This window comes from Coregonus lavaretus, assembly GCF_964263955.1.
Source record: "Coregonus lavaretus genome assembly, chromosome: 17".
In the NCBI taxonomy this organism is placed as follows: Eukaryota; Metazoa; Chordata; class Actinopteri; order Salmoniformes; family Salmonidae; genus Coregonus; species Coregonus lavaretus.
The window spans coordinates 34,486,225-34,514,064 of record NC_140004.1 but is presented as its reverse complement, the minus strand read 5'-3'; the positions used below and the strand labels follow the sequence as shown (position 1 = coordinate 34,514,064).

The 27,840-nt window shown below is 43.9% G+C and overlaps 2 protein-coding genes across 2 annotated transcripts in view; one reads left to right on the top strand and one right to left on the bottom strand.

Moving 5' to 3' along the window:
* LOC311144628 (coiled-coil domain-containing protein 183-like) overlaps positions 1–24,564 on the top strand; it is a 30,076-nt gene extending 5,512 nt beyond the window's left edge. Inside the window, exons 2-15 of the mRNA XM_084180675.1 lie at positions 6,801–6,919; positions 8,533–8,700; positions 10,825–10,929; positions 11,451–11,573; positions 12,214–12,375; positions 16,736–16,790; positions 17,045–17,145; positions 18,275–18,435; positions 18,589–18,748; positions 18,958–19,083; positions 19,236–19,323; positions 19,524–19,710; positions 23,352–23,694; positions 23,915–24,564. Coding sequence (XP_084036801.1) covers positions 6,801–6,919; positions 8,533–8,700; positions 10,825–10,929; positions 11,451–11,573; positions 12,214–12,375; positions 16,736–16,790; positions 17,045–17,145; positions 18,275–18,435; positions 18,589–18,748; positions 18,958–19,083; positions 19,236–19,323; positions 19,524–19,654 — 1,499 coding nt within the window. The 3' untranslated portion in view covers positions 19,655–19,710; positions 23,352–23,694; positions 23,915–24,564. The remainder of the gene's footprint in view (positions 1–6,800; positions 6,920–8,532; positions 8,701–10,824; positions 10,930–11,450; positions 11,574–12,213; positions 12,376–16,735; positions 16,791–17,044; positions 17,146–18,274; positions 18,436–18,588; positions 18,749–18,957; positions 19,084–19,235; positions 19,324–19,523; positions 19,711–23,351; positions 23,695–23,914) is intronic.
* A 65-nt stretch (positions 24,565–24,629) lies between these two features.
* Positions 24,630–27,072, bottom strand: LOC311144271 (dihydroxyacetone phosphate acyltransferase-like). The gene has a single exon (XM_084180284.1). The coding sequence runs from the start codon at positions 27,040–27,042 to the stop codon at positions 25,201–25,203; it is 1,842 nt and encodes a 613-aa protein (XP_084036410.1). The 5' UTR covers positions 27,043–27,072; the 3' UTR covers positions 24,630–25,200.
* Positions 27,073–27,840: the final 768 nt, after the last annotated feature.

The following is a 27,840-nucleotide window of genomic DNA, read 5'->3' as shown; positions in this document are numbered from 1 at the left end:
TCTGCTTTCCCAATTATCCATCTCCTCAATCCATTTCCTACTGATTCTTCCTCCCTCAATCCTACAGTACACATGATAGGATAGTGATCACTACCCACTGTAGATTCCTCCAAAACCTCCCAAGTACATCTGCCTGCTAGCAGATTCATTTCCAGTTACTGGGTCAATCCTGGTTCCCCGGCCGTCATTAAGACTCACAAGCCCTTTCTCATCCAGTAGTTCCTCCAACACTTGTCCATTTACATCAGTCCGTAACCAGCCCCAGAGCGTACTATGAGCATTCAAATCCCCACACCACATTACCCGTCTCTACCTTCTACATTCCCAAGGGCCAGCAACTCCAGTCTCTTACACAGGTTGTAAAAGTTCACTATTACTATTTCCCCCCCTCCCAACCACACCTCTACCACTACATACTCCTGTTCCACTTCCTCTCCCACACACCAACAGTTGAAGTCGGAAGTTTACATACACTTAGGTTGGAGTCATTAAAACTCGTTTTTCAACCACTCCAGAAATTTCTTGTTAACAATCTATAGTTTTGGCAAGTCGGTTAGGACATATACTTTGTGCATGACACAAGTCATTTTTCCAACAATTGTTTACAGACAGATTATTTAACTTATAATTCACTGTATCACAATTCCAGTGGGTCAGAAGTTTACATACACTAAGTTGACTGTGCCTTTAAACAGCTTGGAAAATTCCAGAAAATCATGTCATGGCTTTAGAATCTTCTGATAGGCTAATTGACATCATTTGAGTCAATTGGAGGTGTACCTGTGGATGTATTTCAAGGCCTACCTTCAAATTCAGTGACTCTTTGCTTGACATCATGGGAAAATCAAAAGAAATCAGAACAACAGCAAAGGACCTTGTGAAGATGCTGGAGGAAACAGGAACAAAAGTATCTATATCCACAGTAAAACAAGTCCTATATCGACATAACCTGAAAGGCTGCTCAGCAAAGAAGAAGCCACTACTCTAAAACCGCCATAAAAAAGCCAGACTATGGTTTGCAACTGCACATGGGTACAAAGATCGTACTTTTTGGAGAAATGTCCTCTGGTCTGATGAAACAAAAATAGAACTGTTTGGCCATAATGACCATTGTTATGTTTGGAGGAAAAAGGGGGTGTTGCAAGCCAAAGAACACCATCTCAACCGTGAAGCACGGGGGTGGCAGCATCATGCTGTGGGTGTGCTTTGCTGCAGGAGGGACTGGTGCACTTCACAAAATAGATGGCATCATGAGGAAGGAAAATTATGTGGATATATTGAAGCAACATCTCAAGACATCAGTCAGGAAGTTGAAGCTTGGTCGCAAATGGGTCTTCCAAATGGACAATGACCCCAAGCATACTTGGCAAAATGGCTTAAGGACAACAAAGTCAAGGTATTGGAGTGGCCATCACAAAGCACTGACCTCAAGCCTATAGAACATTTGTGGGCAGAACTGAAAAAGCGTGTGCAAGCAAGGAGGCCTACAAACCTGACTCAGTTACACCAGCTCTGTCAGGAGGAATTGGCCAAAATTCACCTAATTTATTGTGGGAAGCTTGTGGAAGGCTTCCCGAAACGTTTGACCCAAGTTAAACAATTTAAAGGCAATGCTACCAAATACTAATTGAGTGTATACTTCTGACCCACTGGGAATGTGATGAAAGAAATAAAAGCTGAAATAAATCATTCTCTCTACTATTATTCTGACATTTCACATTCTTAAAATAAAGTGGTGATCCTAACTGACCTAAACAGGGAATTTTTACTAGGATTAAATGTCAAGAATTGTGAAAAACTGGGTTTAAATATATTTGTCTAAGGTGTATGTAAACTTCTGACTTCAACTGTATATGGGATCCCCCGCTTTATAAAGGTAGCACACCCTCCTCCTCCCCCTGCCACCCTATCTCTATTATGGACTGCAACATAACCTTGTAATACAAAATGTAGATTAGGTTTTAGCCATGTCTCCTGGAGACATATCACATCAGGTTTGGCTGGTAACTCCTCAAGAACGTGTTTGAACTCTTGCCCATTAGCCATCAAACTTCTGGCATTCCATTGAAGGATTAACACCATAATGCAAATTAACCAATACATAATTCCTGGCTGGACTGATTCTCAATCTTATTGAGGTCATCCTGTACATTTCCCATGTCAGTCCTGTGATCCCAAAATACCTCGCTGCCTGCTCCACTATGATCTTTATCTTCTTAGTCCTCCATTGTAATTTTTCTGTGAAATTGATTGCTGCTGTAACAAATGTAACAACCTTCCTCATGTCTCCTACCAGTCTTGTGTTCTCCCCCATTCTGCTCCCTCCATCACGCCCAACCTGCATCCCAATCTGCCCTGGAATACCTGCTCTTCTAGGTGCCCCGATTGTTTCTGTGTGAACTAACTACCTTCACTGCTTCTGCATACGAGATGTTATGCTCACTGCTCACCTGCTGCACTTCCACCTGTCTTTTCATCACTGAACAACCCCCATACGCTACACTATTGCGCCACCACAGTTACAGCACTTTAACTGGACCCCATCTACACATTCCCCATATGCATGTTCTCCCCCACACTTCGCACATCTCCTTTTGTCTTTACACACCGCCGCCACATGCCCAAATCTTTGACAGTTATAGCAACGCAATGGTTTTGGTACATATGCTCGCACATAGTAACTCATATACCCTATCTTAACTTTTCCTGGCAATACCAGATCCTCAAAGTTTAGTAGCACTGACAAGCTTTCCACCTTCTTCCCATCTCGTGTCATCTGGAGGCGCTTTGCATCAATAGGAGAGCCTCCCTTCAAGTGGTCCTTTTATTTCTTGCATGTTAACAATTTCTGGAAGTCCTGTAAGAACTCCCTTCACCCACTTCTGTCCAATTTGATCCGGCATGCTACTATCAACCCCACGTTTACATACCTGCTTGAGTTTGAGCGCCTTCTCATACTGTTTAACATTGAAACACACCACCACCAAACTTCCATCACAAAGAACTTTAGCAGACACAACCTCTCCTACTTTACTCTCCAAATCCCTAGCCAACGCGATCGGACTCACCGCCGTGACTCCACCTTGATCCTTACATTTCATCAACACCTTGAACTCCACTCACTCTCCTCTGACAAGACCTGTAAAGGCTCCCCAGGCTTCCTCTTCTTCTTAACCTTTACTCTTACTATACTGCCACCTTTTTCCACTCCACCACTACACTCCATCCTGTCCTCCTCAACTCCTAACCCCCCTACTTTTCTATCCCTCTCTGCTCCAGTCACAGCCCAGTGTTGCTCAACCACTTCCACCGGATTTCCTCTCCGTTTCGTTTATCTTCGTTCAAATCTATTAACTTAGCTATATTTAATAATCGTTGTTTATCTATCCTAATTCACCAAACGTGGACAGCTTCTCAACCGTCGTTTCTACAGACGCCTCCATTCTCTCCTCCCACTGGCTTCTTCGTCCCTTTGACCACCTCCTTCCGATGTTGCATGACCACTCAAGCCATGAACTTTCCGACCGTCTCATTAGCCCAAAGGCCGGCAGAAGGCGATATCGATCTGGTAACGTTATTGATGGTTTCATTGTACTGCCCAAACTCATGATATATGCAGCCGGCAATACAATTGTATCCCCGTGGACTGGTTCATACCAAAAACATTCTCCATTCAGGCTGCAAAGGCATCGATTTCCTCCTTAACTATATTTAAAGGCGGGAAAATAGGCATACTTTCTTTATGAAACACCATTTTCCATGACCATCCTAGTGGCTAATGCTACTTCCTGATGACTTGCACCCTGCGTTCAGCCAAGGGTAAACAACAGACTGCTGCAACTTGATTGGCTGAACGCAATCTGGGACAAGCATTCCTAGACATTAGCCACTTTAGCATGGTGGTGGAAAAAAATGAACAAGTTCTCATTTACAACTGCGACCTGGCCAAGATAAAGCATAGCAGTGCGATAAAAACAAACACAGAGTTACATATGGGGTAAAACAAAACAAAGTCAAAAATACAACAGAAATACATATAATATACAGTGTGCAAATTTAGCAAGTTATGGAGGTAGGCAATAAAATAGGCTATAGTGCAAAATAATTACAATTAGTATTAACACTGGAATGATAGATGTGCAAGAGATGATGTGCAAATAGAGATACTGGGGTACAAATGAGCAAAATAGATAACAATATAGGGATGAGGTAGTTGGGCGGGCTAATTTCAGATGGGCTGTGTACAGGTGCAGTGATCGGTAAAGTGCTCTGACAACTGATGCTTAAAGTTAGTGAGGGAGATAAGTGTCTCCAGCTTCAGAGATTTTTGCAATTTGTTCCAGTCATTGGCAGCAGAGAACTGGAAGGAATTGCGGCCAAAGGAGGTGTTGGCTTTGGGGATGACCAGTGAGATATACCCGCTGGAGCGCAGACTACGGGTGGGTGTTGCTATGGTGACCAATGAGCTAAGATAAGGCGGGGATTTGCCTAGCAGTGATTTATAGATGGCCTGGAGCCAGTGGGTTTGGCGACGAATATGTAGTGAGGACCAGCCAACAAGAGCGTACAGGTCACAGTGGTGGGTATTATATGGGGCTTTGGAGACAAAACGGATGGCACTGTGATAGACTACATCCAATTTGCTGAGTAGAGTGTTGGAGGCTATTTTGTAAATGACATCGCCGAAGTCAAGGATCGGTAGGATAGTCAGTTTTACGAGGGCATGTTTGGCAGCATGAGTGAAGGAGGCTTTGTTGCGAAATAGGAAACCGATTCTAGATTTAACTTTGGATTGGAGATTCTTAATGTGAGTCTGGAAGGAGAGTTTACAGTCTAACCAGACACCTAGGTATTTGTAGTTGTCCACATACTCTAGGTCAGACCCGTCGAGAGTAGTGATTCTAGTCGGGTGGGCGGGTGCAAGCAGCGTTCGGTTGAAGAGCATGCATTTAGTTTTACTAGTGTTTAAGAGCAGTTGGAGGCTACTGAAGGAGTGTTGTATGGAATTGAAGCTCGTTTGGAGGTTTGTTAACACAGTGTCCAATGAAGGGCCAGATGTATACAAAATGGTGTCGTCTGCGTAGAGGTGGATCTGAGAGTCACCAGCAGCAAGAGCGACGTCATTGATATACACAGAGAAAAGAGTCGGCCCAAGAATTGAACCCTGTGGCACCCCCATAGAGACTGCCATAGGTCCAGACAACAGGCCCTCCGATTTGACACATTGAACTCTATCTGAGAAGTAGTTGGTGAACCAGGCGAGGCAGTCATTTGAGAAACCAAGGCTATTTAGTCTGCCAATAAGAATGCGGTGGTTGACAGAGTCGAAAGCCTTGGCCAGGTCAATGAAAACGGCTGCACAGTACTGTCTATTATCGATCGCGGTTATAATATCGTTTAGGACCTTGAGCGTGGCTGAAGTGCACCCATGACCAGCTCGGAAACCGGATTGCATAGCGGAGAAGGTACGGTGGGATTCGAAATGGTCGGTGATCTGTTTGTTGACTTGGCTTTCAAAAACTTTTGAAAGGCAGGGCAGGATGGATATGGGTCTGTAACAGTTTGGATCTAGAGTGTCACCCCCTTTGAAGAGGGGGATGACCGCGGCAGCTTTCCAATCTCTGGGGATCTCAGACGTTACGAAAGAGAGGTTGAACAGGCTAGTAATAGGGGTTGCGACAATTTCGGCGGCTAGTTTTAGAAAGAAAGGGTCCAGATTGTCTAGCCCAGATGATTTGTAGGGGTCCAGATTTTGCAGCTCTTTTAGAACATCAGCTGTCTGGATTTGTGTGAAGGAGAAGCGGTGGGGGCATGGGCAAGTTGCAGCGGAGGGTGCAGAGCTGGTGGCCGGGGTAGTGGTAGCCAGGTGGAAAGCATGGCCAGCCGTAGCAAAATGCTTGTTGAAATTCTCGATTATTGTAGATTTATCGGTGGTGATAGTGTTTCCTAGCCTCAGTGCAGTGGGCAGCTGGGAGGAAGTGCTCTTATTTTCCATGGACTTTACAGTGTCCCAAAACTTTTTGGAGTTAGTGCTACAGGATGCAAATTTCTGTTTGAAAAAGTTAGCCTTTGCTTTCCTAACTGCTTGTGTATATTGGTTCCTAACTTCCCTGAAAAGTTGCATATCGCGGGGGCTATTTGATGCTAATGCAGTACGCCACAGGATGTTTTTGTGCTGGTCAAGGGCAGTCAAGTCTGAGGAGAACCAGGGGCTATATCTGTTCTTAGTTCTGTATTTTTTGAATGGGGCATGTCTATTTAAGATTGAGAGGAAATTACTTTTAAAGAACAACCAGGCATCCTCTACTGACGGAATGAAAGTACACATATTTCCCAATTTATTTCCGCCTTCTCACCATTAAATCGAGTTAAAGAGGAAGTCAACGCCTTTGCAGCCTGAATGGAGAATGTTTTAGGTACGAACCGGTCCACGGGTGATACAGTGTTTGAGTTTTTTGCCTGCTGCAATCAATGCGTTTGGACGGCAAGATGGAAACGACTCAATATCACCATCTGCCGGCCTTTGGGCTATCCTGCTATGACCTTCCATCTCATGAATTTTGTTGTTTTCTAAATTGCTTGTCTTTTTTGTGTTGCTTTAAAGTGCTTTGAGATTCTTTATGTAATGAATAGCGCTATAAAAGTTGAATAAATTATTGTTATTCAAATACTTTTATTGCAAAATATATGATAGGCTACATTAAATGTACTCCATTGCCAATGAAATGCTCTATAGATTGCAATTCTTTTATTTATCACCCCTCTCACATTGACTTCTGTTCCCTGTATATGATGTTCAGAGCGGCAGACCCAGGCAGAGTACAGTGCTGCCAAGGAGATTTTAGAGAATTATCAAAAAGCCCCACGATTTGGAAGGAACCTGAGCAGGTCACTGCCCAAGCCTGGACTATCAATGGAGGTACATAAACTGAACAAAAATATAAATGCAACATGTAAAGTGTTGAACCCATGTTTCATGAGCTGAAATAAAAGATCCCAGAAATGTTCCATACGCACAAAAAGCAACAAAAGAAAGTGCCCAAAAATGTGATTACATCCCTGTTAGTGAGCATTTCTCCTTTGCAAATATAATCCATCCACCTGACAAGTGTGGCATATCAAGAAGCTGATTAAACAGCATTATCATTACACAGATGCACCTTGTGCTGGGGACAATAAAAGGCCACTCTAAAATGTGCAGTTTTGTCACACAACACAAAGCCACAGATGTCTCAAGTTTTGAGGGAGTGTGCAATTGGCATGCTGATCGCAGGAATGTCCACCAGAGCTGTTGCCACCATCACCTCATGTTTCAGCATGATAATGCACGGCCCCATGTCGCAAGGCTCTGTACACATTTCCAGGAACTGAAAATGTTCCAGTTATTCCATACTGCATACTCACCACACATGTACAAAAGCGTGTTCCAGTTTCCGCCAATATCCAGCAACTTCGCACTGCCATTAAAGAGGAGTGGGATAACATTCCACAGGCCACAATCAACAGCCTGATCAACTCTATGCGAAGTAGATGTATCGCGCTGCATGAGGCAAAAGGTGGTCACACCAGATACTGACTGGTTTTCTGATCCACGTCCCTACTTTTTTTTAAAGGTATCTGTGACCAACAGATGCATATCTGTATTCCCAGATGTGAAATCCATAGATTAGGGCCTAATGAATTTATTTATATTGAGTCATTTCCTTATATGAACTGTAACTCAGTAAAATGTTGTTGCATGTTGCGTTTTTATATTTTTGTTCAGTGTAACTTGAGCTCAGGCAGTCGTGAAGAGGGCACGACAAAACCTATTCCCCCTCAGGAGACTGAAAAGATTTGGCATGGGTCCTCAGATCCTCAAAAAGTTCTGCCTCCTGACTTGTATGGCAAATGCTCGGCCTCCGACCGCAAGGCACTACAGAGGGTAGTGCGTACGGCCCAGTACATCACTGGAGCCAAGCTTCCTGCCATCTAGGACCTCTATACCAGGCGGTGTCAGAGGAAGGCCCTCAAAATTGTCAAAGACTCCAGCCACCCTAGTCATAGACTGTTCTCTCTGCTACTGCACGCGGTACTGGAGCACCAAATCTAGGTCCAAAAGGCTTCTCAACAGCTTCTACCCCCAAGCCATAAGACTCCTGAACAGCTAATCATTGCTACCCAGACTATTTGCACTGCCCCCCCCACCCCCCTCTTTTACGCTGCTGCTACTCTGTTTAGTATTTATGCATAGTCACAATAACTCTACCCACATGTACATATTACCTCAATTACCTCGACTAGCCGGTGCCCCTGCACATTGACTCTGCACCGGTACCCCCCTGTATATAGCCTCCCTACTGTTATTTTATTTTACTGTTGCTCTTTAGTTATTTGCTTAAAAATTTTTTACTTAACACTTAAATATTAGCTTTGTAAGAAGGCATCACATTTTTAGAAGAGCCCAGTTGTATATGCCGGCTTGTACATAATATGCCTGCATATCTCTCTGTGTTTGTGTGTGTGTGTGTGTGTGTGTGTGTGTGTGTGTAGAGCATTGTGGTGCGGGAGAAGCATAGGCTGTGTACTCTGATAGAGCAGCACAACGGGTTGCAGTGTGCCGTGAGGGCCAAGGGGTCTCAGCTGCTAGAGATGGAGCAGGCCATGAAAGCCCTGGAGCTGGACTCCATACCGGACGGAGGCGAGCAGCACTACGACCAGGTGACACTATATAGGAGAAAGGGTGTCATTTGACAGACTCAACTGTCCCCAAAAAGAAAGCAAGTGTCAAGGTGTAGCACCATGGACGGCACCACTCACACAGTTCTTACTGCTCAGTTTAGTTTATTAGGATCCCCATTAGCTACTGCACATGCAGTAGTTACTCTTCCTGGGGTCCACATAAAACATGCAAATACATGACAAAGTACAGAACAGTAATAGACAACAAAAAATAAAATAAAAATAACAGTTATATATAGGAAAGACACCAAGAGACAACAAAAATAGTATTTACACACTATTCATATATATACAGTGAGGGAAAGAAGTATTTGATCCCCTGCTGATTTTGTACGTTTGCCCACTGACAAAGACATGATCAGTCTATAATTTTAATGGTAGGTTTATTTGAACAGTGAGAGACAGAATAACAACAACAAAATCCAGAAAAACGCATGTCAAAAATGTTATAAATTGATTTGCATTTTAATGAGGGAAATAAGTATTTGATCCCTCTGCAAAACATGACTTAGTACTTGGTGGCAAAACCCTTGTTGGCAATCACAGAGGTCAGATGTTTCTTGTAGTTGGCCACCAGGTTTGCACACATCTCAGGAGGGATTTTGTTCCACTCCTCTTTGCAGATCTTCTCCAACTCATTAAGGTTTCGAGGCTGACGTTTGGCAACTCAAACCTCCAGCTCCCTCCACAGATTTTCTATGGGATTAAGGTCTGGAGACTGGCTAGGCCACTCCAGGACCTTAATGTGCTTCTTGAGCCACTCCTTTGTTGCCTTGGCCATGTGTTTTGGGTCATTTTCATGCTGGAATACCCATCCACGACCCATTTTCAATGCCCTGGCTGAGGGAAGGAGGTTCTCACCCAAGATTTGTCGGTACATGGCCCCGTCCATCGTCCCTTTGATGCGGTGAAGTTGTCCTGTCCCCTTAGCAGAAAAACACCCCCAATGCATAATGTTTCCACCTCCATGGTTGACGGTGGGGATGGTGTTCTTGGGGTCATAGGCAGCATTCCTCCTCCTCCAAACACGGCGAGTTGAGATGATGCCAAAGAGCTCGATTTTGGTCTCATCTGACCACAACACTTTCACCCAGTTCTCCTCTGAATCATTCAAATGTTCATTGGCAAACTTCAGATGGGCCTGTATATGTGCTTTCTTGAGCAGGGGGACCTTGTGGGCGCTGCAGGATTTCAGTCCTTCACGGCAAAGTGTGTTACCAATTGTTTTCTTGGTGACTATGGTCCCAGCTGCCTTGAGATCATTTGCAAGATGTAGTTCTGGGCTGATTCCTCAACGTTCTCATGATCATTGCAACTCCACGGGGTGAGATCTTGCATGGAGCCCCAGGCCGAGGGAGATTGACAGGTCTTTTGTGTTTCTTCCATTTGCGAATAATCGCACCAACTGTTGTCACCTTCTCACCAAGCTGCTTGGCGATGGTCTTGTAGCCCATTCCAGCCTTGTGTAGGTCTACAATCTTATCCCTGACATCCTTGAAGAACTCTTTGGGCTTGGCCATGGTGGAGAGTTTGGAATCTGATTGATTGATTGCTTCTGTGGACAGGTGTCTTTTATACAGGTAACAAGCTGAGATTAGGAGCACTCCCTTTAAGAGTGTGCTCCTAATCTCAGCTCGTTACCTGTATAAAAGACACATGGGAGCCAGAAATCTTTCTGATTGAGAGGGGGTCAAATACTTATTTCCCTCATTAAAATGCAAATCAATTTATAACATTTTTGACATGCGTTTTTCTGGATTTTTTTGTTGTTATTCTGTCTCTCACTGTTCAAATAAACCTACCATATAGACTGATCATTTCTTTGTCAGTGGGCAAACGTACAAAATCAGCAGGGGATCAAATACTTTTTTCCCTCACTGTACATATTCATATTCTTATATACAGTACAATTTAATGACATCTTTAGAAAAAGGAGAGGCGCTGTGGAGTTGGTGTGTGAATGGCCTTGTCCAAGTTGACATTGAGTGACCATGTCTTGTTAAGAGACCCAAGTCTAGAATGTCTAGGATTCAAGCATTTACGCTGCTCAGTCATTGGCTTGATGTGTTTTTTTATTGTTGACATTTCTGTCTTCCTTGGCAGCGTGTGAGAGAGCTGGAGAACAGTCTAGAAAAGATGACCATCAAAATCACAGAGGCTGAGAGGATCCAAAAAACCTACCTGCGAGTCTGCGACCACCTACATCGGGTCAGTAACACTATCACATTCACAGATATCAGCCTTTCTTTGTGGACATTGAATTAAATTAAATTGTCAACATTGAATTCAAGTCTCCCTTGGGAGATATATTCCAGTCAGTGTAATCTCGATCAACAGACCAGTGTGACTAGGTAGTACTGGCACGTGGCTCAAATGGCACACTATTCCCTATACAGTGCACTGCTCTTGACAAAAGCCCTATGGGCCCTGGTCGAAAGTAGTGCACTACAGAGCCATCTATTTAGATTGTTGGGCCAATGCGGATTTTGGATTATGATGCATTTACATGACACTTCAATGTTCTATGGCAGCCATGTTAGCTCCCCATTAACATTACATAGGGAATATTTAAACAACGCTACAAATTAATGTCTAGAATTAGAACAATATTCTAAATTCTAAAAGTTGGCCTAACTCTCTAAATAAATGTAGGGAATAGGTGCCATTCGGGACGCAGACAAATCTAGCTCCAATGTAACCTGGGGTTGGGTTGTTTGTTCCTGGTTCAGGAGGTGCGTGTGATGCCAATGGCTCTGAATCAGCTGCAGAACTCAGTGGTCGGCGGGCAGACAGAGCTAGGAAAGGTGGCCCACATGTCTCATACCGCAGTGGCTGCTGTGGACTGCACTAAGGTAAGGCAAATCGGGTGGACCAGTAACTTTTAGCCACCGCTTGCCTATTGTGGGATTTTTACTTGTAAGTGCTATCAATGGTATTACATAACGTTACCTTGGATACATATCTTAGTATGATTGGAAAAAAAGAAGTGAAAAAAGGTCAGGCTCGTCTGAATACCAGCCATAATGTGTGTGTCTTTTCCCACTACAATAGAAGGATGTCTGTATGTCTTTTCCCACTACAATAGAAGGATGTCTGTATGTCTTTTCCCACTACAATAAAAGGATGTCTGTATGTCTTTTCCCACTACAATAGAAGGATGTCTGTATGTATTTTCCCACTACAATAGAAAGATGTCTGTATGTCTTTTCCCACTACAATAGAAGGATGTCTGTATGTCTTTTCCCACTACAATAGAAGGATGTCTGTATGTCTTTTCCCACTACAATAGAAAGATGTCTGTATGTATTTTCCCACTACAATAGAAGGATGTCTGTATGTCTTTTCCCACTACAATAGAAAGATGTCTGTATGTCTTTTCCCACTACAATAGAAGGATGTCTGTATGTCTTTTCCCACTACAATAGTAGGATGTCTGTATGTCTTTTCCCACTACAATAGTAGGATGTCTGTCTGTCTTTCACCACGAGTCAGCTGGTTCAGATGGAGAGGCAACTAATGGTGGAACGCAGGATGATGGAGAAGGAGTTGAGTGAAAGGAGGGGAGAGAAAGAGAAGGAGGTGGAGGGTCGGCTGGAGAGAGAGAGGGAGGGAGAGCGGCGAAGCAGCAAAGGAGCTCAGAAGTTGAAAGAGCAGGTGAGAGAGAAAGAGACAGAGGGAGGGAGGGAGGGAGGGAGGGAGGGGGCTGGACCTGTGGGGAATAGAGAGGGAGAGGGAGAAATAGGGAGAGAGAGAGGGATGGGCTTGTGGGGAACAGAGAGAAAGAGAGGGTAAGAGAGAGAGAGAGAGAGAGGGGGATGGACCTGTGTGGAACAGAGAGAAAGAGGGTAAGAGAGAGAGGGGGATGGACCTGTGGGGAACAGAGAGAAAGAGAGGGAAGAGAGTGAGAGGGATGGACCTGTGGGGAACAGAGAGCGAGAAAGAGACAGAGGGAGAGGGAGAGGGATGGAACTGTGGGGAACAGAGAGATCAGAAGTTGAGGGAGGGAGGGAGGGGGCTGGACCTGTGGGGAATAGAGAGGGAGAGGGAGAAATAGGGAGAGAGAGAGGGATGGGCCTGTGGGGAACAGAGAGAAAGAGAGGGTGCGAGAGAGGGAGAAAGAGAGGGATGGACCTGTGGGGAATAGAGAGCGAGAGAGAGGGAGAGGGATGGAACTGTGGGGAACAGAGAGATCAGAAGTTGAAAGAGAAAAAGGGAGACGGAGGGATGGACCTGTGGGGAAGAGAGAGAAAGAGGGATTTATTTTTATTTTACCTTTATTTAACTAGGCAAGTCAGTTAAGAACAAATTCTTATTTACAATGACAGCCTACCCCGGTCAAACCCGGACGACGCTGGGCCAATTATGCGCCGCCCTATGGGACTCCCAATCACGGCCGGATTGTGATACAGCCTGGAATCGAACCAGGGTCTGTAGTGATGCCTATAGCACTGAAATGCAGTGCCTTAGACCGCTGTGCCACTCGGGAGCCCAGGGAGGGATGGGTCTGTGGAGAACAGAGAGAACGAGAGGGAGGGAGAGAGAGAAAATGTCTACTGTTTGCTGATGATCTGGTGCTTCTGTCACCAACCAAGGAGGGCCTACAGCAGCACCTAGATCTTCTGCACATATTCTGTCAAACCTGGGCCCTGACAGTAAATCTCAGTAAGACAAAAATAATGGTGTTCCAAAAAAGGTCCAGTTGCCAGGACCACAAATACAAATTCCATCTAGACACCGTTGCCCTATAGCACACAAAAAACTATACATACCTCGGCCTAAACATCAGCGCCACAGGTAACTTCCACAAAGCTGTGAACGATCTGAGAGACAAGGCAAGAAGGGCCTTCTATGCCATCAAAAGGAACATAAAATTTGACATACCAATTAGGATCTGGCTAAAAATTTGTTATAGAACCCATTGCCCTTCCATAACAAAGCCATCACCTACAGAGAGATGAACTTGGAGAAGAGTCCCCTAAGCAAGCTGGTCCTGGGGCTCTGTTCACAAACACAAACAGACCCCACAGAGCCCCAGGACATGTAGACCCAACCAAATCATGAGAAAACAAAAAGAGAATTACTTGACACATTGGAAAGAATTAACAAAAAAACTAAGCAAACTAGAATGCTATTTGGCCCTAAACAGAGAGTACACAGTGGCAGAATACCTGACCACTGTGACTTACCCAAACCTAAGGAAAGCGTTGACTATGTACAGACTCAATGAGCATATCCTTGCTATTGAGAAAGGACGCCGTAGGCAGACCTGGCTCTCAAGAGAAGACAGGCTATGTGCACACTGCCCACAAAATGAGGTGGATACTGAGCTGCACTTCCTAACCTCCTGCCAAATGTATGACCATATTAGAGACACATATTTCCCTCAGATTACACAGATCCACAAAGAATTTGAAAACAAACCCAATTCTGATAAACTCCCATATCTACTGGGTGAAATACCACAATGTGCCATCACAGCAGCAAGATTTGTGAGCTGTTGCCACAAGAAAAAGGCAACCAGTGAAGAACAAACACCATTGTAAATCAATTACAACCCATATTTATGTTGATTTATTTTCCCATTTGTACTTTAACTATTTGCACATTGTTACAACACTGTATATATACAGTGGGGGAAAAAAGTATTTAGTCAGCCACCAATTGTGCAAGTTCTCCCACTTAAAAAGATGAGAGAAGCCTGTAATTTTCATCATAGGTACACGTCAACTATGACAGATAAAATGAGAAAAAAAATCCAGAAAATCACATTATAGGATTTTTAAATGAATTTATTTGCAGATTATGGTGGAAAATAAGTATTTGGTCAATAACAAAAGTTTCTCAATACTTTGTTATATACCCTTTGTTGGCAATGACACAGGTCAAACGTTTTCTGTAAGTCTTCACAAGGTTTTCACACACTGTTGCTGGTATTTTGGCCCATTCCTCCATGCAGATCTCCTCTAGAGCAGTGATGTTTTGGGGCTGTCGCTGGGCAACATGGACTTTCAACTCCCTCAAAGATTTTCTGTGGGGTTGAGATCTGGAGACTGGCTAGGCCACTCCAGGAGCTTGAAATGCTTCTTAAGAAGCCACTCCTTCGTTGCCCGGGCGGTGTGTTTGGGATCATTGTCATGCTGGCCACGTTTCATCTTCAAAGCCCTTGCTGATGGAAGGAGGTTTTCACTCAAAATCTCACGATACATGGCCCCATTCATTCTTTCCTTTACACGGATCAGTCGTCCTGGTCCCTTTGCAGAAAAACAGCCCCAAAGCATGATGTTTCCACCCCCATGCTTCACAGTAGGTATGGTGTTCTTTGGATGCAACTCAGCATTCTTTGTCCTCCAAACACGACGAGTTGAGTTTTTACCAAAAAGTTATATTTTGGTTTCATCTGACCATATGACATTCTCCCAATCCTCTTCTGGATCATCCAAATGCACTCTAGCAAACTTCAGACGGGCCTGGACATGTACTGGCTTAAGCAGGGGGACACGTCTGGCACTGCAGGATTTGAGTCCCTGGCGGCGTAGTGTGTTACTGATGGTAGGCTTTGTTACTTTGGTCCCAGCTCTCTGCAGGTCATTCACTAGGTCCCCCCGTGTGGTTCTGGGATTTTTGCTCACCGTTCCTGTGATCATTTTGACCCCACGGGGTGAGATCTTGCGTGGAGCCCCAGATCGAGGGAGATTATCAGTGGTCTTGTATGTCTTCCATTTCCTAATAATTGCTCCCACAGTTGATTTCTTCAAACCAAGCTGCTTACCTATTGCAGATTCAGTCTTCCCAGCCTGGTGCAGGTCTACAATTTTGTTTCTGGTGTCATTTGACAGCTCTTTGGTCTTGGCCATAGTGGAGTTTGGAGTGTGACTGTTTGAGGTTGTGGACAGGTGTCTTTTATACTGATAACAAGTTCAAACAGGTGCCATTAATACAGGTAACGAGTGGAGGACAGAGGAGCCTCTTAAAGAAGAAGTTACAGGTCTGTGAGAGCCAGAAATCTTGCTTGTTTGTAGGTGACCAAATACTTATTTTCCACCATAATTTGCAAATAAATTCATAAAAAATCCTACAATGTGATTTTCTGGATTTCTTTTCTCAATTTGTCTGTCATAGTTGACGTGTACCTATGATGAAAATTACAGGCCTCTCTCATCTTTTTAAGTGGGAGAACTTGCACAATTGGTGGCTGACTAAATACTTTTTTTCCCCACTGTACATAATATGACATTTGAAATGTCTTTATTCTTTTGGAACTTCTGAGTGTAGTGTTTACTGTTAATATTTCTTTTTTATTTCACTTTTGTTTACTATCTACTTCACTTGCTTTGGCAATGTTAACATATGTTTCCCATGCCAATAAATCCCTTAAATTGAAATGGAAGTTGAATTGAGAGAGGGATGGACCTGTGGGGAACAGAGAGCTAAAAAAAGAAAGAGCGACTGAAAGGGAAGATTGAAAGTGAAAGAACACATTAGTCAAGAGCAGGAATGGGCAACTTTGATGGGGCCACAAAAAATCTCATGAGGGGCCACAGTGACTCGCGTGTCTGCGTACCCACATCCATACCCACTCATGCTGTCAGAGCCGGCCCTTAGTAACATTTTGCCATGTGGCGCAGAGAAAAAGTTTCAGTTTTTATTATAATTTCTGAGTGAGTGGCTAACAAAATCAATGGAGGCCCCCGGTCGGTAATTCAACCATGGTTACTACTGGCCGCTAGACTAACTTACCAAACAAAAAAAATGTTTGCTGACATGGGCTACTTGAGTGACTGTCAGTGACTGGCATAACGAGAAAAACTTCTGATGCACAACCAATTTTCTAAATTGCAACGTGTGTATTCTACTATTCTAACTCTCAACAGTAAGTTGAGACTTCGACTGAGTAAAACAATTTAAATTAAAATGTTTTTAGGAATTGATCTGCAGGCTTACAAAACTTGCCCATCTCTGGTCAAGAAGGATACTTAAATGTATATTGCAGTCAATGAGCGTTGTTGTTTTGTAGGGTCGAATAGGGACTATCAGAGAGGGACTGGCTGAAGATACAGCTCATATCAGAGGTACTATGTCAGAGGATCTTAAACCACAGACACTTATGTATTCAAATAAATACAGTGAATACTAAGCATCAGATCACCCATGTCCAAATAGTACTCTGGCTTGAAGGCAATAATATTCTGAATCATACATAATTTGCATGAGAAAAGGCAATATACGTACATACTGCTGGTTTTTGTGTGCTCAACTTTCCCCCCCCCAATTTTCAGCATGGAGATGAAATGATGTGTGTCTATGTTGTGTTCTCCTCCTGCAGCCCAGCAGACCGCCCCAGTCTCCACTACTCCCAAGTCCATAGTCAAACTGGTGGAGAATATCAATGCTCTGAGAGAAGCTCTCAGCTGCACTGATCTGCAGGTATGGTGGCCCACGTGGATCATTTAGCCCTATTATATGCACTGTCTAATAAGCAACACATTGCCTATTATTAATCTTCCATTTTTATGTAAGCCACTGTTGCAAACAGCACTTTTTTATTTCCAGTGACACATTGATGTAGTTGTTTCATTTTGTTTAGTTATATTGCAGTCAGAGGAGCCTAGTGAGCGGCGGACGGCTCATAAAAATTAATGGAATGGAGTGAATGGAATGGTATTAAACACATGGAAACCAGGTGTTTGATGTGTTTGAGCCCTTATGTGAAAACCACATGAATTTCACATACACGTTTTCATGTGATCACATGTGATCTTATGTGAAGTTAATGTGATAACATGACAACATGTAAAGCAACATGTGATAGCATGAAACTACACGTGAAAACATGATCACATGTTACAAAAAAAGCAAAGGTACTAAAACAAACCCCAAGCCTGGTACCTGGCCTGATAGTCTCTGAACAAAAATGTAATCCACACACTGGTATAATGCTTCTACATCTGCATTGCTTACTCTTTGGGGTTTTAGGCTGGGTTCTGTATAAGCACTGTGTGACATCTGCTGATGCAAAAAGGACATTATAAATACATTTGATTTTAATTTGATTTTAATCGTTCCAAAAACACATGACTTCAAATGTGAAATTTCATGTGAAATTGTGTGATTTTCCACATGTGAAACCATGTGGTTTTTCTGTAAAGGAGACCAATACATTTATTCCGTTCCAGTTATTACTATGAGCCTTCCTCCCCATTTAAAGTGCCACCAGCCACCACAGATTGTAGTACTATCTAACCACACTGGGGTGTGGTAGCTCTGATTACATTGAACATATTAGAAAACTTGGCATTGCAGAAAAAAGCAAAGGTAGTAAAACAAACACCAAGCCTGGTACTTGGCTTGATAGTCTCTGAACAAAACATTAATCCACACACTGGTATAATGCTTCAAAAGTGTTTAACAGGACAACGTTTCGTCCCCAAACTGGGTCTTCGTCAGCTGCCGAACTTGAGTCGGGCATATTGTCAACATGGCAGTCAGGTGCTGGTAGTCTCTTTGAGCTGAGTATATGTCCACCTCTTCACCTGTCTGTCTGTCCACTGTGTAGGAGCTGGAAACACGGCTGGTCTCTCAGAAGGCCATCAGGGAGCAGCTGCAAACCCAGATGACCCAGTGTGAGGAGCTGGTCAGGCAGAGCATGGAGACCCTGGCTGCCCTGGAACTCCAGTACGCCCAGCTCAAGTTCAGCGCTGGGCCCGGCTCTGACAGGTACAGTAGAGCTACACAGAAAAGTAGTACTCCTGTGTCATCCATAGAAAAAAGGAGAAAAGATCTGAAGGTACTTCAGATCTCGGGCCTCAGAACTTGTGAAGACGAGGAGAGAGGAAATACAATTGAGATTCACCCTCTGTTTGTCTTAAGGTTTGAGCGGCTGAAGGAGGAAATGCAGGTGGAGCTTGAGCAGGAAGAGGAGCGTTGCAGCCATTGGGAGGACAAGCTTGGAAAGGCCCAATCAGTGCTGCACAGGGTGGAGAAGGGTGTCAACAACCTGTTCTTCAGGATGAGCTGCGTACAAGTGAAGGTAGCCATTTTATCCCTTTCTTTATATAGATGGACAGTTCAGTCTCATCTGGCCCTTTCTTGGTCACCTATCAGCCAGAAAATGTTGTTTCGGTGTTCCTCAAGGCTGTGTTCTTGGACCACTACTGTTCTCATTATACATGCTAGCCCTTGGTGATGTTATTCAGGAATAGAAAGGATCCTAATCCAAATGTCTCTGTCTTGTTGTAGGACTCTCCCAGGGAGTTGGGAGGTCTGGATGCCATAGAGAAGCTGAGGGAAATCGATGCCCGTCTGCCCACACTGCAGACCACAGCTTCAGAGAAGACTGAGGAAAACACAGCTGACCATGAGAAGGTGAAACTCTGGTTTACTTTCTTTCCTTAGCTCTCATCTCTGTCTACCTCTTTTCTCTGAGCCTGAATCTCTCAACTCTCCTCTCAAAGTTTGAGTTTTCACTTCTTCTTGTCTCACCTCTTTCCCTTCTGATCTCACCGCTCTCCCCTCAGGTGTGGAGCTTTCTGGAGCAGAGCACCATGATGGAGCCAAGGAACTACAAGAGGGCCAGCAGCCCTGTGTATGACAGTACCTCAGAAGGTATGCTTTTTCTTGGGTATATGGTTATGCATGATTTTTCTGTATATTGTAAACAACATCTTATTAACAACAGGAAGCCATTCCTTACATTTCCATAATGGCTGTTGAGTGCTTGGCTAATGGTGTTTGATTGTTGTGTGTAACACCTCCTGTTGCACCTGCTCCTCACTGCTCCTTTCTGCTCCTTTCCTCCCGCTCAGACACATTCCAGTTCCGCAGTCAGGAGAAGGACTGCTCCCTGTCCCGCAAGGATATCAAGCGTCGCAGCATCCAGCTGATCGAGGTGCACCAGCCCAAGAAGAAAGCCCAGAGGTGCACCAAGAAAATCTAGAGACAAGCTCCAGAGAGAAGGACCAGACAGCTGTGGCCCTCTACATCCTACAGGGAGTAAGCCTGAGGAAATATTAAACAGGCTCATAGTAGGATTTTACTTTCTTTGTTGTCTACTTTATACCTGAGTTTGTTACTGCTATGATTAAAGTGGAACTGACAGCGTTTTAGCAACATGAAATCCTATTAAAATCTGTTCACATTTTTGACAAGCGAGCACTTAGATATGGTCATTTTCATAAATTTATAGAATATTTGGGAATGACGTATAGTAAGGCATTTATGAAAATTCTATAGCAATATAGAGTGGAAAAGCGGCCATCTACAGTGGGGAAAAATAGTATTTAGTCAGCCACCAATTGTGCAAGTTCTCCCACTTAAAAAGATGAGAGAGGCCTGTAATTTTCATCATAGATACACGTCAACTATGACAGACAAATTGAGAAAAAAAATCCAGAAAATCACATTGTAGGATTTTTTATGAATTTATTTGCAAATTATGGTGGAAAATAAGTATTTGGTCACCTACAAACAAGCAAGATTTCTGGCTCTCACAGACCTGTAACTTCTTCTTTAAGAGGCTCCTCTGTCCTCCACTCGTTACCTGTATTAATGGCACCTGTTTGAACTTGTTATCAGTATAAAAGACACCTGTCCACAACCTCAAACAGTCACACTCCAAACTCCACTATGGCCAAGACCAAAGAGCTGTCAAATGACACCAGAAACAAAATTGTAGACCTGCACCAGGCTGGGAAGACTGAATCTGCAATAGGTAAGCAGCTTGGTTTGAAGAAATCAACTGTGGGAGCAATTATTAGGAAATGGAAGACATACAAGACCACTGATAATCTCCCTCGATCTGGGGCTCCACGCAAGATCTCACCCCGTGGGGTCAAAATGATCACAAGAACGGTGAGCAAAAATCCCAGAACCACACGGGGGGATCTAGTGAATGACCTGCAGAGAGCTGGGACCAAAGTAACAAAGCCTACCATCAGTAACACACTACGCCGCCAGGGATTCAAATCCTGCAGTGCCAGACGTGTCCCCCTGCTTAAGCCAGTACATGTCCAGGCCCGTCTGAAGTTTGCTAGAGTGCATTTGGATGATCCAGAAGAGGATTGGGAGAATGTCATATGGTCAGATGAAACCAAAATATAACTTTTTGGTAAAAACTCAACTCGTCGTGTTTGGAGGACAAAGAATGCTGAGTTGCATCCAAAGAACACCATACCTACTGTGAAGCATGGGGGTGGAAACATCATGCTTTGGGGCTGTTTTTCTGCAAAGGGACCAGGACGACTGATCCGTGTAAAGGAAAGAATGAATGGGGCCATGTATCGTGAGATTTTGAGTGAAAACCTCCTTCCATCAGCAAGGGCATTGAAGATGAAACGTGGCTGGGTCTTTCAGCATGACAATGATCCCAAAAACACCGCCCGGGCAACGAAGGAGTGGCTTCGTAAGAAGCATTTCAAGGTCCTGGAGTGGCCTAGCCATTCTCCAGATCTCAACCCCATAGAAAATCTTTGGAGGGAGTTGAAAGTCCGTGTTGCCCAGCGACAGCCCCAAAACATCACTGCTCTAGAGGAGATCTGCATGGAGGAATGGGCCAAAATACCAGCAACAGTGTGTGAAAACCTTGTGAAGACTTACAGAAAACGTTTGACCTGTGTCATTGCCAACAAAGGGTATATAACAAAGTATTGAGAAACTTTTGTTATTGACCAAATACTTTTTTTCCACCATAATTTGCAAATAAATTCATAAAAAATCCTACAATGTGATTTTCTGGATTTTTTTTCCTCATTTTGTCTGTCATAGTTGACGTGTACCTATGATGAAAATTACAGGCCTCATCTTTTTAAGTGGGAGAACTTGCACAATTGGTGGCTGACTAAATACTTTTTTTCCCCACTGTATTTGGACAATTAATAGACACTGCAGTAAATAAAACCTAATAAAAACATCTGTCTTGTCCAGGACCGGAGTCTGCGCAGACCAGTGTGCCATAGCCAATCAGAGCTACAGTAGGCCTATATGCAAATAAGCCATTTGCCACATGGGCCTGCCATCATACACTTTAAACTGGACTGTGTGTTTACAGGCAGTAGTAACAGCGTGACATTAGATCATTAGAACGCATTCGCCAAAAGCCACTAAATACACCTGAATGGATTTCTGCAAATTTGTAAGTACCACAGGAGTCCTCTTACATTTGGGAACTTCACAGTCCTATTGATCAAACAACCATGAAAAGGTAGGCTATCTCTCCCTCAGTTGCCTATGCACATCAACAACAACTAATGCTAGCCAGAGCGAGATAAGCTAAAATCTAACGAGGGAACATTAGATGAACCCTCTCAAACTTTTTTAACTAGTTGGCCATCAAAATTGCACTGAAACGATGGGGAATAGTAGCTTGCTCGTCCTTCTGCATCTTGCCTGCCAATGCATGCTTGTCCCAACCCACGTTTTGACAACTGAATAGGAACATGCCTGCCTGCCCGCCCATTTGATCGATGCCAAATACATTTGATTGACAACTAAGAGATATGCTAATTGTGCATAACAGTCGTTTAAGTTCAGCATAGCTAGCTAGCTAGCAAAGTGATTCACATTTCTTGCTAGCTAACCAAATGACACTTGCATCTCTAGCTGTAGCCACCAAAACACGATATGAGTGGAGTCGGTCACTCACCCCCTCCTCCAATGACATGACATCCTCCCAGCAACTAGCTAGCTAGATAACATTAGGCTCTGTGTTTTTAGCTTGCGAAATAAATAGCTAGCTACATAGATAAATACGCTAGCCCAGGGGTGTCAAACTCAATCAGCGGACGGACCATATTGAAAAAAACACTACGAATTTGCAAGCCAGACATAACCTATTTGTTTTTACAAAAAAACGTGCAACTCTGAAGCAAACTGGCCATTTGTTTTATTCAAAATAAATATGCACCTTTTATAATGTCCATTTATAGGATGCTGTGTATAGCATTTTAACATATTAAAACAAAAGAGATAAATAATATTTGTCCAGCCTTTGCTGCTATGCTTGCAGATGTGCATAATATGCTGCGACCCTAATCAAAAAGTATTTAACAACTCCAAATAACAAAAACATGGCTATAGGTTGCTGTAACATTTAGGGTGGGTTGCACCAACATGGTTTAAATGATCTAGGATTAGAGCTAATCTAGGTTTTGTAAATCTAGGTTTATAATTAAGCAGAGATGTGTTGCACCACTTAATTTTAAATCTGGATCAGTAAATCTATGATTAACGGTTTTAAACTATGATTAGTGACATGTTACACCAATATATGAGGTATTTCGTGAGTTGAAACGAAGTAGCTAGCCTACTTGACAAATGAGGCCACAAAGTTGCTGTGCCTTGATAAAATAATAACAATGCAATGTTAGAACTACTGCAACTCCATCGTGAAAGGTTCTCATGGGTTGGCTGATTTGAAATAAAATCTGTTATTTATCAGTACTAGACAGAAAATTAATTTGTTAGCTAACGTTAGCTACTGTAGCTAGCTAGTTTATAAACCAAGCTAGCTAGCATAAAATATAATTTATTGTCATTACTTAATGTTATTTAGCCATTTATTATTTGTCCGCTAGCCACCTGATCATGGCATGTCAAAAAGTTCAAATTTCTCTGCTTATGAAAATAACCTCTTGTAGGAGCTGATGGAGGAAATTAGTAAGTTACTGGAGGATTAAAAGACAGACAACACGACTGTCAAAAAGAAGGAAGACACCTGGACCATTTTATGCGACAGATTTAATTGATCAACACGGATTAAAGAGAAGAGGGACCCAAATCGGATGAAGGCGTGCTGGAAAAATGTAAAAGCCAAAAAGGATGCGGCAGAGGAGAGGCGGGGGCAATTTCAGACCGGAGGGGGGCCTCCGTTCAAGGGAACTGATCCTCTCTCCCAGAAGATATGCGAGATGATTCCCCAGCAGTTTGCCCCTCTCCTTAACCCCTATGATGACGACGGACAACTCGACCCACCAATATTTAGTAAGCATAAATAACTGGTAAATATCAATGACTATAATGCACGTTAAAACTAACGTTAATGCTACTTCACTACAATGTTACCATTATCAGGCCCATTACAGCATGTTGCATAACATCATCATTCGTACCAAGGCTGGGCATATCATAAGCCCCAATTCAATTGTTGTACGTAAATAGCCTACTAATAATGAGTTAATTTTCTGTCTTTCCTTTCCTTTAGTTGAGCTGACACCCTGTACCATGGAGAAACGGCATTGCCTGGATCTTGCACCAGCAGCAAAAACACCAGACAGGCCAAGCAAACGCCCCAGAACTGACATGAACCAAGCTCATATGGATGTTTTGGAGCTGGAGAGAGAAAAATCTACTGCAGATTGAGGTCCTGAATTTACAGAAAGAGCTCTTGCTACTACTTCAGGGAAACAAATGCCCACTGTGTAAAGAATGCTGATCTTTTTATTTATTTAAGCAATTCTTTATATAAGCAACAATGATTTCCCAAGCAATTTGGTTTCCTCCAGTCTTGTCCCCACTCTTGAGTTCTATAATATGCCATTTAGCAGACGCTTTTATCCAAAGCGACTTAGTCATGCGTGCATACATTTTACCTGTGTGATCTTAGGTCTTAAGTTGTATCTGAGTACTACACAATAGTCATCATATATCAGAGTAACAATGATGCTACAGTACAATAGCAGTTGGATATGTAGCGCTGCCTATGTGTATTAAACAGATGTAAACAACATATGGCTCTCATGTTTGGATATTAGACCCTCAGCATATCTCATGAAATCACAAACTCTTTGGCTTTGATCATGAGAGGGTTTTTTCACTCTCACTATTCCAAATCTGTTTTTATGATATAATAAAATATAGTAAATACAATTTCTTATCTACCCAGTGTTTACTTTGTATAAATAGGCTGGTATCCTCAATTGGGTCCATAAACAACATGATGCGACCCCATTTTTGTAACAATGATTTCTCTGAAACACACACAAAGGCAACAATCCCAGCGGAGGAGAAAGGGAGCGGTCCACACCAACACACAAACACATAGATACAATACAAAAACTCTGACAGACTACACAAGCAGCTATGCCACATCAGGCGTCATAACACCAAAATAACAAATGAACAATATATTAATGAGTCCAAGCAGTGTTAGAAAACAAACAGGATTGCATCAAACGTGTTAATTAAAATGGTTACTATTTAATTTAGGTTGGCAACCTCGGAAATGTAAAACGTCTCTAGATAGAAACGTAGTTAGTGTGAGCGAAGATCTAAAGAAGTATTTCGGTGTTATTTGTCATAAAAAATGTGAAGAGCGTGTGTGTATGAAAAGAGTGTCCCAGATGGCAACCCTGTGAAGTCCCTTTTAAAAAACTATGACAAACAACCTTTGTAGTCAGCAAAGCTGTGCTCTCCTAGAAAATGTGGCATTATGGTAATGAAGGCAGAGTTTACTCTCCAGAGTTTTCATTGGCCCGCGAAGTGAGTGAATTACAGTCGAGCGAGGACAGCTTTCTGAGTAGGAAGTTTGCCTCCCAGTGTATCGTCTATAGAGTTCACAGCCATCTTGTTCACTTTGAGAGTGACTTGATCAGCTACTTTGACCTTTCTTACAGCATCCATGCGCAGCAAAGCGGCAAGAGCATTCTTCTGCATGTCTGACGAAAGCACCTCATAGCACCTCAGGTTTCCTGCTAGGATGAGTTTGACAGCGAAGCTGCGGACAGCAGGGATGTACTGCTTCTCTGTCAGGCCCTCACTGGCCTCCTCACAGAGGTACCGACACACCACCTGGTAGCCTTGTAGGAAAGATTCCAGCAGGCCATTGAAGAAGGAGAGGGTGGGCTGGCCTCTCTCGGTCATCTCTATCTTGTGCTGCAGCATCTGAACAGCACCAGTCTTCACCAGCAGGTAACACGCCTCCTCAAAGTCCTGGACAGTGTCTCCAGGACAGAAGATGAACTCATTGGAGAACATGTTCCGAAGGAAGCTAAAGCAGTTGTACACTTCATCTTTCTTAGAGGAGGCTGCGGTGTGCATGGCCACAGCCAGCATGGCGGGCCGGAGGAACACGTGAAGGACCTGGTTCCTGTAGGAGGCACAGGAGAGCACGCTGACGGCTCTGTTAAAGAGAGCCTCCTCTGGGGTCACCGGGCCCATGGGCTCCCCTACCACCAGACTAATCCGGCCCCCTGAGACACACGCCAAGCCCCTGTGGAGAGCCAGGCTGGACGACACAACCTTCGCTGTGGGAGCATGGTCTGGCCAGTCCAGGAAGGCAGCATAGGACAGGGCCAGGCCTCGGAGCCAGAGGGTCTGCTCTGTCAGCACAGACAGCTCCAGGCCCTCCAGGTTCTGCAGGAGGAGGGAGGCCATCAGGACCCAGGGCTTCAGCACCATGTTGTCCTCCTGCAGACGCACTATCCTGTAGGCCGTGTCGTTCACAAACGACTGGGTCTCCTCCATGGGCTTCCTAGGGATGTGTCTTGGGAAAAGGTTGTACTTAGAGCGGTTGACCTTGCCCTGTGCCAGACTCCGTACTGACACTGGTTGGCCAAAGTACACATGAATGCTGCCATAGTCTTCACTGAGGATTCTCCTGGCTTTCAACAGTCCAGAGGTGGACTCCTTAGGCTTGGGCACTCCCAGGAGCTCTCTGGCATAGAGAGATTCCTCCAGTATCCTCTCATAACTGATGCTGACAGGCACTAGGTTGACATCAAACACTTCTCCTTTGAAGAAGGGTTCCATTATGATATTCAGTAGCCCTAATTTCGGGGTGAGGGACTTGCATGTTCGGCTTCTTGTACCCTCTAAGAAGAACTCAATAGGCGCAAATCCATTCCTCAGCATGGTCTTCACATACTCCGAGAACACAGCCCAGTACAGCTTGTCTCCTCCAAACGAGCGCCGGATAAAGAACGCTCCTGACATCCGAAGCATCTCACCAACAAACTTCATCCCCATGAAATCCATGCCTGCTGCGATGACAGGCAGGGCGAGGTCATAGGTGTATAGGATGTAGGACATCAACAGGAAGTCCATGTAACTACGGTGACTGGGGAGCAGCACCACCGGATGCTCCTGGATGGTCTGTTGGAGTCTCTGGATGCCCTCCTTGTTGACACAGACATGTTGGAAGAGGGTTTTGAAGGCCTTGCTAAGGGCGAATGCAAAGAAGCGGACGGTGCTGATCTGGAGCCGGTGGGCCATCTCCTCCAGAATGACAGAGGCCTCTTCTTGGATGATGTCAGGGGCCTCGCCAGACTCTTGTGACACCTGATTAATGACATAGTGTAGCTGATCAGATTGGAGGACAATATTCTTGAGCATGTTTGCTTTGCAGGGAGTGACTCACTTGTAAAGAACCGGTGCATAGCACCTCAATGCATACTTTAAGTCGCTGGAGTTCCTCCTCTCTTCCAAAATGTCTTCAAAGCCATCTCTCTTTAGCATCGGGTCCCTTTGCTGTAACGTTACAAACACAAGAATGTTAAGACAACTGGCAGAAACAGTTGACATTTAGCTCAAGTGTCAAACATTTTGGTGGGTGGGGCAAGCTCTGGTGCTTCTAGTTCCACCCTGTATGGTATTGAGAATAACAAAGTCTAAATAATACATTTGAATACAGATAGCCAAAATTGGAATTGTTTGTGTCGATCAAAATATATAATTGCGTTTTACATGTTACTAATGTTACATTATATACACCTTAGGCTGCAAAATGGTTCTCAATCAAGGTTCTCCTCACAGCATTCCCATTTGCATTGGCAGCATGTTGCACCTGGCCATCTTCAGCATTCTCCTCAGGTAGGACCTCCTCAGCCTCCTCAGGTAGCTCGTCTCCTTGTCTCTTGCCAAAGTTATACAGAACTGCCACTGCAATAATGATTGTCAGTGTATTGTCCATCTTCGTGCGGAGCCCCTCCTTTAGGCATGGGAATCTTTTTTTCCACACTCCAAAAACTCTCTCTATGAGACCTCTTGCCAGGATATGAGAGGTGTTGTATTCTCTCTCTTCAGGTGTCTGGGGGTTTAAAAGAGGAGTCATAAGGTACCCACGACAGGCATATCCATTGTCACCTAGTAGGTGGCCTTCATATGCCCCCCCCCCCCCTTCCAGCATTGCAC

Excerpts from the sequence above, each read along its gene's own strand:
- LOC311144271 (XM_084180284.1), bottom strand. The coding sequence starts at position 27,042 with ATGCTCAAGAATATTGTCCTCCAATCTGATCAGCTACACTATGTCATT.